Raw genomic sequence first — 15518 nt, forward strand, 5'->3', positions numbered from 1 at the left:
GCTTCCCAAAAACATATGTTTTAAGGCAATGACAGAGCTGCTAAATGAGCCAATTAGAGAATATTTAATGAGGGTTAAACAATGAATGTTTTGTTAAGTCAAACTTTTTACCCAAGTGAAGAAAGGTAAATTTTTTTGTTTCAGCTGGATACTTTAGTCTTCATATAAAATTTGAACAGAATTTGTTTGTGAGCATGGAGAATGCTGAGAAATCTTATCTGAAGTATTGTACTTGCAAAATGTAAGCTTCCTGAAAGGGTTATAAAACAGATCTGTTGAAAATGCATTGTTTTGATAGATGTTTCCAATTAAAAATATGCATATTCTTTTCTTGCTTCAGTGGGTGTAGTATACTTGTAGTACTTATAGAAATAATTGCTACTTTTCAATGTAGAATATGCTAACATGTTTCATAAATATTTAATAAATGAAGCATCTGTGCTTCCTAAATTTTGAAATGCGGATTCAATGTGGTAGGTGTAATTTTATTCTTTCATAATTAATTTAAGAGTCCAGAAAATGTTTGTTCTCCCAAAAAAAACATTTTAGTTTTTCCATCTGATCTTACTCAAAACGCCTTCAATTATCTTCCCCTTCAGGAAGAGGCTGAGTAAGATCAATTAAGTTTACTAGTACCTGTTTGTAGTACCAACTGTTAAACTAGTCATTGGTGACCTGTGCCACCAGTTGTTTCAGGTAAGATTTGCGATTGTACAATCAGAGTCTTTATTTGCACTGTGAGAGTATGGTTAGGAGGAGCAAGAAACTGCAAGTCATTGATACTTAAGAAAAAGTGCAGGACTGTAAGCTTCATTTAGATATTTCACTCTTATTTGGTGCAGGTTATATTATTGTTAAAGGATCAGAAACAGCTGCCTACGTTGTTGTAATTTCAGATGCTATTAAGTAGCAGCTACATGCGAAGTTTTTGTTTTGTCCTAACTTTGAAGAAATTTTAAAAATTTTCTAAATTTAATGAGCTGTTGCTGAAAAGTATCTGCAAAGCTGTGGTAAAAATAAGCATCTTTTTACAGCTTGTATCAGTATTTGAATTTTATATATTACGTTATATTCAGTATTGAATTTCGAACACAAGAAGTTTCTCTCCAGATTTTCTGAATATGCATGCTCTCATTCATAGATAAAACTTTGATAAAAAAAACAATGTCTCTAGAAAAATAAAGAAACTGAACAAACAGATTACACTTTCCAAACTATGTGGCTGAGTATCTGACAACAGATTGTTGTCTTTCTGTGATGGCATACTTGATCGGATAAAGAATTTAAAATTCACTGCACGCTTTAATTATTTTCTTGTATTGTGTCTTGTGGACAATATAATACTTCTGAACATGTAGAAGAATATAGAACCTAAATATGCAGAACAATACTAGTTGTATATGTGAAAAATGGTACATGTATATATGTATTCCTTAGATACTGCCTTTATGCAGCGGTGCAGAAATGACATCACATGTATAAGTATATCTTGTCACTTTCTGTTTCTTACTGTTCTGCATTCTCAAACAAGGGATTTTTTTTTAACGATGTGCATGATTTTTAAACTGTACATTATTGGGTATAAATAACTTTCTGGAACTATTAATCTATGCGAAGGAGAATACAAACATTAATTCTTAAGGTTTGTAACTAGAATAGCCACTTGTTTCTACACGACAGGTTTTTGCAGGGAGTGTTTGATTTTTTTGGTGGTGTGTTGTGTGGTGACTTTTTTTTACTCTTTCCACCAATGATTCTTCATGTAATTATATCTGTTCTATTTGGATTCAGTTACCTTCAAAATATGCCAGTTCTTAGTGAAGAACAAAAAGAAGACTTTACTTGTTTTGAAAACCTGATGACAAAAGAATTTATAGGCCAGCAACTGATTCTTATCATAGGCTGCATGGATACCACGGAAGAGGGAGGAAGGTAAACTTAAAGATAAAATTTGTGTTATTAAGCGTGTGGCACTTGTGCCTGTGAACAGGCATAGAGTCTCTGTTGGGAAAGTAACCTGATCAGACAGACAAAATACAGTTCTAATGGTCTCTGGAAAAAAAGGCAGGGCCTCTCTAATGGAATTGTTCCCAAAAGTGTGCCAAATATCATCTGCTTGCTTTTATGGAAAAAGTTTTAACACAGATACAACACTGGGGAGAACAAATTCATTTGTTTTCATAACATATTCTTGAGATTATGAAGTGACAAGACTGTTCATTTGGAACATAGTACATAAAAAATAAAAGGAGACAAATGGATCACTACTTAGCAGATGACTTCTTGTAAGTAGCCTGTGCGTTTCTTAACTTTTTAAGCCCAGCCTGCTAAGGCCTAAAAGGTTACATATGTCTAAGATGCCAAGCTGAATTGGACTGTGTAAACTGAGTCATTCCTATAATTTGAACAGCCTTTTGATGTGAAGTAATAAGAGAGAATAAATTTGGAAGTTCATACCATCACAGGCATTTTATGAAAAATTGCAGTTAGTACAAACACAGCAATAATTTCAAACCCTCAGTGGAATGCATTATATGTAATGCTAGACTGGCAGGATAGTTTAACTTGTAATTTGTTTTAGTTTCCAGCCAGATAACTTCTACAGTATTGATACTCTGCCTGTTTTCTGCTGGTATGACCTTTCACTGGACAGTAGTGACACCTGATTAAAAAATGAATCATTTTCTAATCAAGAGAAATGAGGTGAAAACAGCAAAAGACGAACATTGCTAAGTAAGAAAATGTATTCAGCAGCTAATATGGCTATAGAGAAGTTTTTCTTATAATGTATTATAAACTCTTCATCAAACTAACTCAAAGTAGGTAAAGTATTAACTCTTACAGAAGTCTTCCATTTTCTGGAATAAGCAAACAGATTGGTGTTTTTGCTTTTTAATGCAGGAAGCATCTGTTAGTTACTTTACAAAAGATTCTCATTCTACCTGCAACTTCAACAGCCCTTATACCTCTACTTGTAGAAAGATTACTTGGTATTGTTAAGGACGATGACAGAAGGATTCAAATTGTAAGTAATTCTAAAGGCTCATGGTTTTCTAGGCTCTGCCTTCCCTGTATATCAAACAGCCTTTACGAAGCTTTGTAACAGAAATATCAGGAATTAAAATACTTTTAGTTTGGAAAAGCATTTATGCTTTGCCACCCCCTTTTTTTTTTAATTAGCATAGCTGCTGTGGTTTTCTAAAGATCTTTAGAGCATTTGGCTGGTGTTGTAAATTTAATTTTCCAATTAGCAAAGTATTACAGCCTGTTTCAAAATAATTTGTCATATTAGATCCAAACAGTTTTGACTAGAACATTCGAAGTCAGGCTAATGTACATTTTTAGGTTTCAGATTTCTCTTCCCTCCTTTTCATAGAATTATAGAATAGTTTGGGTTGGAAAGGACCTTGAAAGGCCCTCTAGTCCAACCCCCCTGCAATGTGCAGGGACATCTTCAACTAGATCAGGTTGCTCAGAGCCCCATCCAACCTGACCTGGAATGTTCCCAGGGATGAGGCATCTACCATCTCTCTGGGCAACCTGTGCCAGTGTCTCACCACCATCATTGTGAAAAATTCCTTCCTTGTATCTAGTCTGAACCTACCCTCCTTTGGTTTAAAACCATTACCCCTTGTCCTATCTCAACAGGCCCTGCTAAAAAGTCTGTCCCCATCTTTCTCATAAGAAAGCCTCCTTGAAGTACTGGAAGGCTGCAATAAGGTCTCTCTGGAGCTTTCTCTTCTCCAGGCTGAACACCCCCAACTCTCTCAGCCTGTCCTCATAGGAGAGGTGTTCCATCCGCTGATCATTTTGATGGCCCTCCTCTGGACCTGCTCCAGCAGGTCCGTGTCTTTTAGTTGAGATGGGTACTAAAAGCCCTTATAAGAAAAATATTTTATATAGTACAATCTTTACATACAGCATAATTATTTAAACTTGACCCCTGAAAAATGGACCCTTGGTTTTGCTCAAATGTTTTAAATGAACCTGGGACTTAAGGACAGAGACCACTTTCGGAAAACTGCAATCCTAGGATATAGGTTTGTTACATGCTTACAGTGGAAGAACTATGGTAATCTTAGCATTATAGTACAATAGTAATAGTAAATGTGTGCATTTCTATTATTTCTATTATCTTAGTGAAATACACTTGATTCAGTACATTCTGTTGATTTGGATGCATCATGAGAGGGAGTTAAACTGAGGTGTTCTGATACAAGGCAAACAAAATTAAGACTGTCCTGTCTCATTCAGTCTTCAGTTCTCTTCATGTTTCATGTCCATTTTTTATTGACCTAATGGGTCTGACTTTAAAGAAAAACCTTAACCAATGCAAAAACTCTCAGCCTAGTTCTGCTTCTAGTTCTATGCATGTATCTGAGTTGAAATTAAATTACTTATGTGGCTGCTTATACTAAATATGGTGGCTTAGGCCTTAAAATGATAGTGTTCTTAGTTGTAATTGGATTGAAGTAGTAACAGATGAAAAACCTTACTCTTGTTACTGGTAATTCTTTTTAAAGCATGTGTTCAGCCCTGTAGGAGATGGTGCCTGTGAACTGTTGGCACAGAAACTGCTAACTTATTCATGGATGTAGAGTCTTCTATTTTCTCGCTTACCTAGGTAAATGGTAGAAAACACTAGGCTTTCATGGTTAGACTATGTATTGTTAAATGGACGATTTATTTGTGGTGAATTGGCTGTTAAGGAAAACTGCACAGAAGTGTAATATTTTTTCAGAAGGATGGTATTTTAAATTTGGAAAAGTGCTTAGTATCTGACATCTGAGCTAAAATTAATGGCACTAATATGCTGTTTGTAACAATAGATTGCAGAAATTATATCAGAACTTCGTGAGCCCATTACTACAGTCGACCAGCCTGTTGATGGTGCTGAAATAAGAAGGCGAGAGCTTAAGGTAAGCAGATTTTAATTAACAAGAAAAATATTTTTTTAAGCATATCCATCTAAGTTTTGTATAGTAGTGTATTATTGGCTAGCGTCAATAGTGTTTTGTTGGCTAATATCATGAAGGTTATGGGATTGTACTTTCTTTTTATTTCAGTTGGCTGAAATAAAAGTGAAACTTCTTGAAGCAAAAGAAGCTTTGGGAGAATGCATTACTCTGCAGGATTTTAATAGAGCATCAGTATTAAAAGATGAAATAGCTGAGTTGGAACACATGAAAAATGATCTGATGAAAGAAGCAGAGCAGCCTGAAATTAAAGAAATGCGTGTGGAGAAGGTCTCTCTTTCCCTTCCTATATTCCCAAGTGCTGGTTATGTTTTGATGTTTATTCATAGTTTTAGAAGAAAGTGTAGTTTGACCGTGAGTCTAAGTTTTTAGAATTGAAAATGAACATTTATGGTACTGGTATTCTTCTGCATGTATAGAAGCTGATGGTATGCTCTAGCGAAAAATGGATTGCAGTTAAACTGCTCTTGTCTTTTAGTAACTACAGAATTCTGAAAGGGTCTTGTTTTTACTGCTTTTACTCCTAAATAACTGAAAACATGAACCTGATTCTCTTTTTATCATTGTTTATAAACAGATTTTGATTAATGTTCTTGCACAACAAATGTGTAGTGGACAGGAAATGTTTATTTGGGTAGGGAAAAATTATGATTAATGTCCCCATTCTCCTTATCACAGCTACCATTTGTATCAATAACCTTTTTCTCTTTTCCCTGACCCACTTGAAGAATGATCCTGAAACACTGTTGAAATGTCTGACAATGTGTTATGAGCTTCTGAAGATCATGTCCCTTTCTAAAGGAATTGGTCCAACCATTAATGAAATCATTGAATCTCTGGTATGTAGGAATAAATACTGCTTACATTATAATAAAAATGGATACATCATAGTTGGCCCTTACGTGCTGGCAGGATGGTTTGTGATTATTTCACAACGACTTTTGCTGTATCTGTAGTGCTGTGTCTGGTGCTTTTAAGCCTTCCCAGAACCTAGTGTCTTGGAGGTGCAATCCGGATACACTGTTCTGAGTGCCTATGCCAGAACTGTTTGTGTCAGATACTAAAATAAAACAGGAATATGGTAAATATTTGACTAACGTATGACAGCATTGGACAGGGCTGAGTTATGCTGTGCCAAATGTGGTACTTAGGCATCTGCTTGCCACTCTTGCTTGTACTTGAATTGGGTTTTCCATCAGCCAGTTATGAAATGTCTACTAGAGAACTTTAAGGGTATTTTGTTGTTGCTGCTGGTTTTGTTTTGGTTTTGGTGTGGTGTGGTTTTTTGTTTGTTTGTGGGTTTAAGCTAGTCACAAGCTTTTCATCTAGGAGTGACTGGAACTCATATAGACCTTTCTTTGCATCCCTTCCATGTCCAAGGAAAGATGTTTGGGGGCGATTCCCTCTGACCCGTCTCAGTTTTCTGAAGTAGTCAAGAGAAGGGCAGCAAGGAAAAGTATGGAATGGCTTCTGTATGAAGAATGACTGAACAGAAAACTGGTGAAGAGAGGATTTAGGGGTAGGGTCTGAGAGAGGTCAGAAGTCATAAGACCTGAGCGTTACGGAGAAAACTGAAAAGGATTGGTTGATCACCCCATAAAGCTAGCAACTAGCAAGCTCAAAACAAATTAAATGAGGTGATTCTTCACGTAATATGTAATCTGTGGAATTCTGTGTCACAGGATGTGTGCATGGTCAACACTTGCATAAATTTCAAGGCAGACTGAGCAAATTCAAGAAAAATAAATAAGGAATGATTAGGTAGATAGGAACAGCCTCCCAGCTCTGGTGTCTCTCAGCTGCAAATTGTTGTGGGAGGCTGTTCCTAGCTCTGGTGTCTCTCAGCTGCAAATTGTTGTGACCTTGACAAGAAGTATTGGGAAGTATCTACTTAGTCTGTTTATGTAATACTTTATCGGAATTTGGTTTTGATCTTTTCTGATAACGAGACAATGGGCTAGATGACTGAGTATGGGCATTCTTAGAATTCAAACTGCAAAGAAAACTACAAACCCTATTTAGACTATCTTAAATGTAGTGGAACCACACCTGATTTCTTTCAGATGTATAAAGTATTTTTAGAAATCCTAATTAGTGTTGATGTGTCCCCCAGAAACTGTTTCTTAGGTCTTTAATTTTCACATTTGTTGTTTATTCCCTTTTTCTAAGATCCTGCTTTTGTATTGTGTGAAAATCCGGCAGGAACAACATTACATGAACAGGGATATCTTATTTGTTGTTTAAACTTGAACTCTTTAGTAAATAGAAAAATATAAAATGATCCCGTTGGAGCATTCACCCTGTATCTACTCTGGCTTTTCTTTTGTGTGGATTTTTCCCATTGTCTTCTCAAAACTATTCCAAGTTCATGAAAGTGGCATCTGTATTTTGTAACTTGGAAGTGGGTATTGTTTCTCTGCAAGAATGCTAATGTCTTATGAAGAAATGTGTAGGTTTTTTGTGCTTTTTGTTATTTCACAATGAGTGGTCAACTCAATTTTGTTTGGAAACAAATATTTATTAAAAACAAACACAAAGCAAAACATTGATGTGACTTTTGCTGTTGTTTTATTGTTGATTTCAAACAGTATACTAGATAAACAGAGTATATAGTAGTTACCACTGTTCAATCCTATATCAAACTAAAATTATTTTTAGTTTAAGGGTAAGCATATTTTAGTAGTCAGTTTTTTATTTTTAATTCATGTATTTCATCTATAAAGTCTAATACTATTATTTCCAGATACTTCCTGGCGTAACTAATGTCCATCCAGCTGTGAGAAATATGGCAGTTCTGTGTTTGGGTTGCTGTGCTCTTCAAAACAAAGAATTTGCCCGACAACAGCTTGCATTGCTGTTACAGGTAAAATGTCTGATGGGAAATGGAATGATGGTCTGTGTGACTAAGGAAATAAATATAGTATGTGTAGTATTGTGTAAGTAGTATCTATAATAAGCTATTCAACACAGTTATGTTACTTGAGAACCAGTGATTCCTGATTTCCTAAAGATCTGGATCTGGAGAGGGTGGTTTCATGTAGATTTTTCTCATGTTTAATAATATTCAAGCTTATACTGTATCTTGAGACTAGCATGCCTTTCCTTTGTAAGGTCACCTGTTGTCTTGAAAGTCTGTAGGAATTCTTTATCTGTAAGGTCTCACTGTCTTTTCCAAATCTGGATGAAATCAGCCATATATTCATGTTGTTAATGTAGAAAAGAGAAGCTGTAGGATTCTGTAAGCCTTCCTTCCTTGGGAAACCAGACTAAAAATGTGACTCTGATTGTCTTTACATTTCTATTACGTACTTAACCTGTGATCTAAAGCAATATTCAAACCAAGAAATAATAGCATGGCCAAACACCTATGGATATGGAACATGTTGGATGCCATAATACCCACGACTCCCACCTTGGTGTTAAATGTTCTAATGCTGAGCTAATTACATGAAAGATGATGCTCTTGTTAACTTTTTAGACCCTGGCTTTGACACAAGTGTAGGTGGCCATCATGCTTTATTAAGAGTGTGTTCATGTACACATTCAAGAAAACTGACAGCAGGTGTTGAGGTGATGTGCTCCGCTCAGACAAGGTGATAGAGCTGTCAGTCACTATAGCAGAAGAACTTTAGGTTCCTAAAAAGTTAGCAAATCCTATTGTTTTTAATCTGCCTTTGAGCAGATCTCATTAAAAATCAGTTTGTTTTGTTTAGAGAGGATTTAAGTTGTTTTAGCAGCTTAGAGTTTAGACTTAAGTAATTAATTTCTGTAGGTACTAAACCTCATATTCTTTGCGTAGGCTGCCATCAAAAGCAGGGTATTGGGCTGAACACATCTAGGACCTCTGGGCTAACGCACTATGTATGGTTTTATTTGAATGTTAATTTGAACTATAATACATATAGCAACCTATGCAGCTTTGACTTTTTTTACTGTCTTGTTCCCTGCTGTCTTTTTACATACTGTTTATTTTAATTATGCTACACGGTATTTCAGAGCAGAGATTATCTTACGTTTTTTTTTGTAGTGCCTAGCACTATGGAGCTTCTACAGGCAAATAGACTTTCTGTTTGTCCAATGTCTGTTTAGATGTTCAACAATAAAATTTACATTTCTCACATGCATGTTCACTCTGTGAGTGAAATTCAGTTGACTTGATGTAATGGAAATTGCACAGATGACTTGATAAATTCTTTCTTAGACTGTCTTCTAAATTCAGATTTAAACTCATATCACACCTTCCTAAAGTCTGACATTTGTCCCAAGTATTATAAAAAGTTTCTCAAATGAAAAAATTTTATTAAAGCAAAAAATCTTATTATGCTTAATGTTAACATCAGTAGTCTACTGTAAGATGATGTATGTATTTTCTTTATTAAACCTAGGTTTTACAAATAGATAATATGAAGGTAAAGCTCAGTGCTTTAAAGGCAATCTTTGATCAACTAATGCTGTTTGGGATTGAGCCGTTTAAAGCCAGAAGAGGCAATGACTCTCAAAGTGATAATGCACATGTTGGAACTGAAAATAGTGAGGAAGTAAGTAAAACAATAGAGGACGAAGAAGAGGCTGCTACGGTTCACAGCCTCCTGCAACTTCTTTCCAGTTTCTTAGACAGTGAGGTAAGAAATACTATAAAATTTGCCTTAGTTTTGTTTTAAAACTATTTTTGCAGAAGATTTACCATCCCATTAGTTTGCATGTGAACATTACATGATATGTAATTGAAATTAATGGTTTAATGTTAAAATAGTTGTCCTAGAAAATAACCACAACTGTGACCCTGATAGAGACTAACGTTACTATTGAGCTAGCTTTGAATTCTGTGCAGGTGCAAATACGAGAATGTACGGAATTGCTTGGCAAAATAGGATGTAGACTATTTATTATAAAGTATTAGTGAAAAGCACTGTGGTTGGTGTGTTGTGTATATGTTCTGTTCTTTCTTAAGTTTTCAGAACTTAGGACAGAAGCTGCAGAAGGCATAGCCAAACTGATGTTCTCTGGGAGGCTGATTAGTGCCAAGCTTCTTTCTCGTCTTGTTTTGTTGTGGTATAATCCTGTGACCGAAGAGGATACTCGGCTTAGACACTGTCTGGGAGTTTTCTTCCCTTTATTTGCTTATGCAAATAGGTATGGCCTTTGTAAATTATTATGTGAACACATACATTGGTCTAGCAGCTTTAGGAACCCTTTTTGATCTTGCAGAAGTAGAAATTGCACAAATGCAAATTAGACCTAAAGGTCTAGTTCAGCCTCTTATGCATATTACTTTTGGACATACATAATCTCAACCTGTGACTATTCTGAAGACTTTCCATTAGTTCCCTCTTACCCCTGTGGCCTTTCACTTTTTTCTTTCCTAAGCTTATAATTGAAACTGTTCTTCAAGATACAGAATAAAAGATTAATCTAAAAAGATGTGCTTTACTTATTTATGCTGTTGAGCACTATAGGTAGACTTTGAAGTGTCACTAAAAAGTAGCTAGCAGGAATGCTTCAAAAGAAAATAATTGGTGCCCAGCAGATATCAAAGCAGCAGGCTGATTGGTTGTGGTTTGGGCTTTTTGTGTTGTGTGTGGGTTGTTTTTTTTTTTTGGTGGGTTTTTTTGTTTGCTTTTATTTTTGTTGTTTTTTGTTTTTAACCAAAGAATACTCAAATCCAAATTCACAGCAGATTCAAACTCTTGGTAGTGGACAAAGGTGGTAGAGAGCTTATGTAAGGGGATAGGAGCTTAAATAGTAATTCTCATCTCCTTTCACTTGATGAAAAGAAAAAATGTTTAACTTTTTGGTTGTTGCTAGTAGCTTTAGCCAGTCTGAACTAGCTGAGTTTTTATCTGCTTTTTTTGATGATTAAGAATTATATATTACCTTACCTATTTTTCCAAAACAAATTGACTTACATTTTTTGTAGCCTATAAGTTTCCACATTAAGAGGAGTAGTTCAAGGGGGAATTGGTTTGGAGAGGAAAAAAAAAAACCAAAACAAATGTATTTTTGCTGTTGTCAAAAAAATACAGAGATAGAAATACCCAGTCTCCTTCAGAATGGGTGTTTCCCTACTTTTGAAAGTAAGTAGCAGAAAAACTAATCTCATATGCTTCTAGTATCTCTGATATTGAGTCATGAATTAAAGCTTTTAACATTGATAAATTTTTGCCTGTGAATGTTGTCTCCTGACCCTGGGAATCTTTCTCTTTTTTATTATTATGAGTTGAATTCTAATGATTGCCCACCTGAGTAATTCTCTGTATTTCAAAATCATTTGCAAATGAGGCAACTCCTTCTTGGACCTCATAGATGACCTTTTTCTTGGAAAGAAAAACATGGTGTATGCTTTAAGCAAAAATTAGAAAAATCAGTAGAGAAAAAATACTAAATCTTAGTCTGGCTCATTGGTTTGGCATCTCTGTTTAGTTAGGAAGCCTCATTGATTTTCTGTCTCAAAACATCTGCATTCTGGATCACAAACGGTTCATTTTTAAGATGAATCATTGTGTGATTGGTAACTGAAGGTCTTTGCTTACTGCTACTGTATTTTCAGAATAGAATTATTAATTACCAGGCATAATTCAGAACTGTCTGCAAAATTGCCATTCAGAAAAAAACTCATGTGATGAATGAGATTTGGCTGAGGTTCTTAACTAATTTTGGTACTGATCTCACCGAATTTTAAAATTCCATTTGTTTTCTGGGTGTTCTGTTAACCTCTCCATCTGGTCAAAGATATATGCAAGAGGCTTACTTTTTGAAATTAAATATTTGAACTCTGTGTGAGGAATAAAAATGCTGACTTGTAGAAATATTCTGTCATGTCAGTAGAGTGGCATGGCATGCTAGTAATAGGGACAGGATCCTGTAACCAGTGACCAATTCTTATTCATGGAATGTTTTCTTAAAGAGTAATAAACTCTCTGGCAGCTGAAGAGGAGAAAGTTCTGCCTTGTGCCTGTATGCTACTAGACTATTTATTTATTTTTTTTAAATTTACAGGAAATAATCTGAATGACACTTCAGTTATGCTTGAGCCAATCTAAAGCTGTAAAGCCACTGAAAGGGAGAGTTCTTGCTTCCATTCTTTCTTGCCCCAGTTTTAGTCCTGAAAAAGTCTTTTGGTTAGCTGATTTGGCTCAATAATCCACCAGCAAACAATCTGCTTTTTTAAAATTATTTACTTTCTTGGTTTTCTCCTGTAGTTATTTGGGTTCAAATAGGAGCTTAACAAATATCAAAAACAAAAAAGGCTTCACTTCACCAACTAGTACCTTTTTCCATACCTTACCTTTTAAATTGTTTTGACCGGTCTTGTGGAACTATGCTTTTGCACAACTTGCTGCAGAACCAAGTGCAACATAATTTTTAGGCTTGCTTGGCAGGAGTTATTAACTCTTCTGAGAAAAGAAAGTACAAGTATTTCTTCCAAAAATCTTGTTAACCACTGCATTTTTTTTTTTAACCAGGCTTCCTTGCTTTCTTACACAATGAAAAGTATCCCCAAAGAAAAATGCTAGCTGGAAGGAGGAATGAGCAGAAGACAGATTCATCTAAATAAAAGATTCAGAGAAATGTATTTCTGTCCTGTAATAAAGAATATGCCTATGTGTATCAGTTAGGCTTTCAGGAAGGATGAACTTTCAAACTGTTCAGAGGCAGGAACTGTTACTTAAAACTTACTAAAAATACTATGTGCTAGAACTTAAAAGAAATTGGTTCTGTGAAGCAGTTTTGATGTCTTGATCCTGCTGGCTGTCTCTACCAGTGTGGCTGCTCCCACTTTGCTTTGACTGATGTGTTGTAATGGGTCTGTGAACTTTCATCATAGAGGAGAAAATTTAGAGGTGAATTAAGGTTTAACTTTGTCTCATTATGTTACTAACATTTGACTCGATACAGGTCTAACCAGGAATGCTTTGAAGAAGCTTACCTTCCAACTCTGCAAACACTGTTAAATGCGCCTGCAACTTCACCTTTGGCTGAAATAGATATCAGTAATGTTTCTGAACTGTTAGTGGACCTGACCAGACCAAGCGGACTGAAACCTCAGTCTAAAAAGTCTCAGGACTATCAGGTACAGTGTGTTAAACTGGAGGAAAGCAATATTTATGTCTAGAGATTAAGAACTGGCTCTATTCACTGACTGCTAGCTGTCTGGGCCTCTCTGAGATTCCTAGTGTCAGAAGCTGGATTAAATGAGAGACTGTTTGGGTAATGAAATCTTCTAGCTTGACCTCCCTTCACCGCTGCCTTTCGTGCCCTGCCCATCCCCCAAGTTCCCCTCCCTCTTACAATTAAAAAATGCTGGTAGGAACTTGTACCATTCCTAATTGTCTATACTGGGGAAAATATTTATAAAAATCAGTTGGTGTATGTATTCAAAATACTGTATTTTAAGAAAATGTTTACTATGTAAAATTAGTCATTAGCTACTTAAATCAAAATGATCTCATTGCTGACTTTTGTAAATAGTTACCAGTGAAATTTACAATTATTTGATTTCTTTTCTTTACAGGACTTAACAGTGCATGATAGTTTAGCAATGAAAATTTGCAATGAAATCCTGATGGACCCAACTGCACCGGATGTTCGTATTTATGCAAAAGCTTTAAATTCACTAGAACTCAGTAGTTCTTCCACAGAGAATCTTCTTGTTCTGCTCAATGAAATTCTAGAGGTAGTACATAAATAACATGGATTTTTTTTTTAATTATTAGCAATCTAACGCTTAAAAATGAAGTGCCTTTTGTTTACTATGACAATGTGACTGGAATTTCTCTTTTAACCAGTCTTTGAAAACTAATTTTTGAGTCATTTACAAAAATCTGAGCTGATATCACTGTATAATTTACATATTTCAACTACCATAGAGTGTAAAACCAGTATGAAACGGTGTGCCCAACTTGATACATTTCAGTACAGTGAGTTCTTTTGATAACTGTGATGTAATTAATTTTTTTTGGTTAAAATAAGATTCAGTATTAAGTCTTTTGCAGTTTGGATGGCTTATCTTTAGTTAATAAATAACAGCTGAAATTTTACGCCTAAACTTATGATGTAACTGTAAGATAATTAGGCAACATGACAAGGGTGCTTGATTTAAGATGAAGTGAGAAGTGACTAAAAGAGTGATGTGAAAGTTTTTAGATTGATGCTTTCATTAAGAAGAAATAAAGTAAAATTTGGGTGTGTGACAGGGAAAGGCAATGGTATATAGATATGTTGAAGAGCATGCTGAATCACTATGGGCATATCATCCAGAGGTAGCTGTGCTCCAGGACTCAGCTGGAAAGGTTCAGTTGCTTTAAGGTTTTTTTGGTTTCCTTTTAAAAAAAAAAAAAAAAAAGAGTATTTCAGGGTTTCAGTGCCTGGTGTTGATGGAGAAAGTGTTTCTCCTTTGAACTTGACTAATCATTTTCATGTCACAGTAAATGTAACTAATCCTATTAGAGGGTAAATGTAATGGATAAAAGAAATAGTTGTAAAATTAAGTAGCACTTAATGTTAAATTTCTCTTCTCCAGAAAGTGAAAGATAAACTGTGTCAAAGAGCTATTGAGAAGATCAAGATGAACTTGACCAAAGATCCTAATGTGGGCAAAGGCCACTCTGAAAGGACTGAGGAAACAGGCCTCTCTGAAAGGACACAGGAAACTGATACCACATTATCTGAAAATACTAATCAAAACGAAGAAGGTAATTCAGAAGAGGTGTAGCTTAGTAGTAGGAATACAACTGACTTGTTTAGATGTGTATGAAAATAAGTTTTAGTTTTCCTTCAGTAAATCAATCTCATTTCTGAAAAAATGAGAAAAGGTAACATCTAGTAAATATGGAAACAGCTTAAATATTTGTACTGATCTATTTTCCATTTTTTTACTGCTTTTTAATCAGATTCGGTGTCATCTTATTCTCCATGTTACTCTAGTATGCTGTATTTTGAGTCTTAAGTTCTGCCCTGCCCTGCAGCTCTTTCTGCTAACAAAGACAAGTATTAAAATGGGCTGCCTTTTTTTTTTTTAAGCTTTTTGGCACACTCATGTGCTGAGTGAATACTAGTGCCAACTAATTCATCTTTAGAATGTAGCTCACTAACTTGGAAGAAGAAACAAGTACTTTTTGGGGTTTAGTCTTTGGAGTTACCATGCCTGTCCTTCTTCCAGACTGTATTATAGCAGTATATAGCCAATATCTTCAGTGTTGACACTGATCTGTCCTTGTTACAAGCTCATATGTTGGAGCCAGATTTGGTTTTATTGCTGTTTAAGAGCTTGAATTTGAAGTAGCTGGAAGACTTGCCACGGCTTGCACAGCTTATGCAGCTGCATGTGCCTTAGCAGTGTACATTGTGCTGGTGCCACAGAAAGTGTGACGTTTTCTCAGCAGAAAAGCAATTGGATGAAACTTGTTTAGGTTTGCTTGCAACTGTAAAGCAAAGATACTGACCTGTAACTGTTTTAAGGAGATCACGTTTTCTTTTAACATTGCTTTTAATAATTCTCGTATTTTCTAGTGGATTATTTCAGGGCTTTAATCTGTTTCTGGA

General features: G+C 35.4%; 1 protein-coding gene across 1 annotated transcript in view; it reads left to right on the forward strand.

The window, feature by feature from the left end:
• Nucleotides 1-15518, forward strand: part of NCAPG (non-SMC condensin I complex, subunit G) — a 29356-nt gene that overhangs the window by 9061 nt on the left and 4777 nt on the right. The window contains exons 8-18 of the mRNA XM_010282299.1: nt 1792-1932; nt 2902-3025; nt 4830-4919; nt 5067-5246; nt 5705-5815; nt 7720-7839; nt 9362-9598; nt 9928-10109; nt 12873-13047; nt 13489-13650; nt 14497-14668. Of these exons, the coding sequence (XP_010280601.1) occupies nt 1792-1932; nt 2902-3025; nt 4830-4919; nt 5067-5246; nt 5705-5815; nt 7720-7839; nt 9362-9598; nt 9928-10109; nt 12873-13047; nt 13489-13650; nt 14497-14668 (1694 nt within the window). The remainder of the gene's footprint in view (nt 1-1791; nt 1933-2901; nt 3026-4829; nt 4920-5066; nt 5247-5704; nt 5816-7719; nt 7840-9361; nt 9599-9927; nt 10110-12872; nt 13048-13488; nt 13651-14496; nt 14669-15518) is intronic.

The sequence above is a fragment of the Phaethon lepturus genome, unplaced genomic scaffold, assembly GCF_000687285.1.
Source record: "Phaethon lepturus isolate BGI_N335 unplaced genomic scaffold, ASM68728v1 scaffold6522, whole genome shotgun sequence".
Classification (NCBI taxonomy): domain Eukaryota; kingdom Metazoa; phylum Chordata; class Aves; order Phaethontiformes; family Phaethontidae; genus Phaethon; species Phaethon lepturus.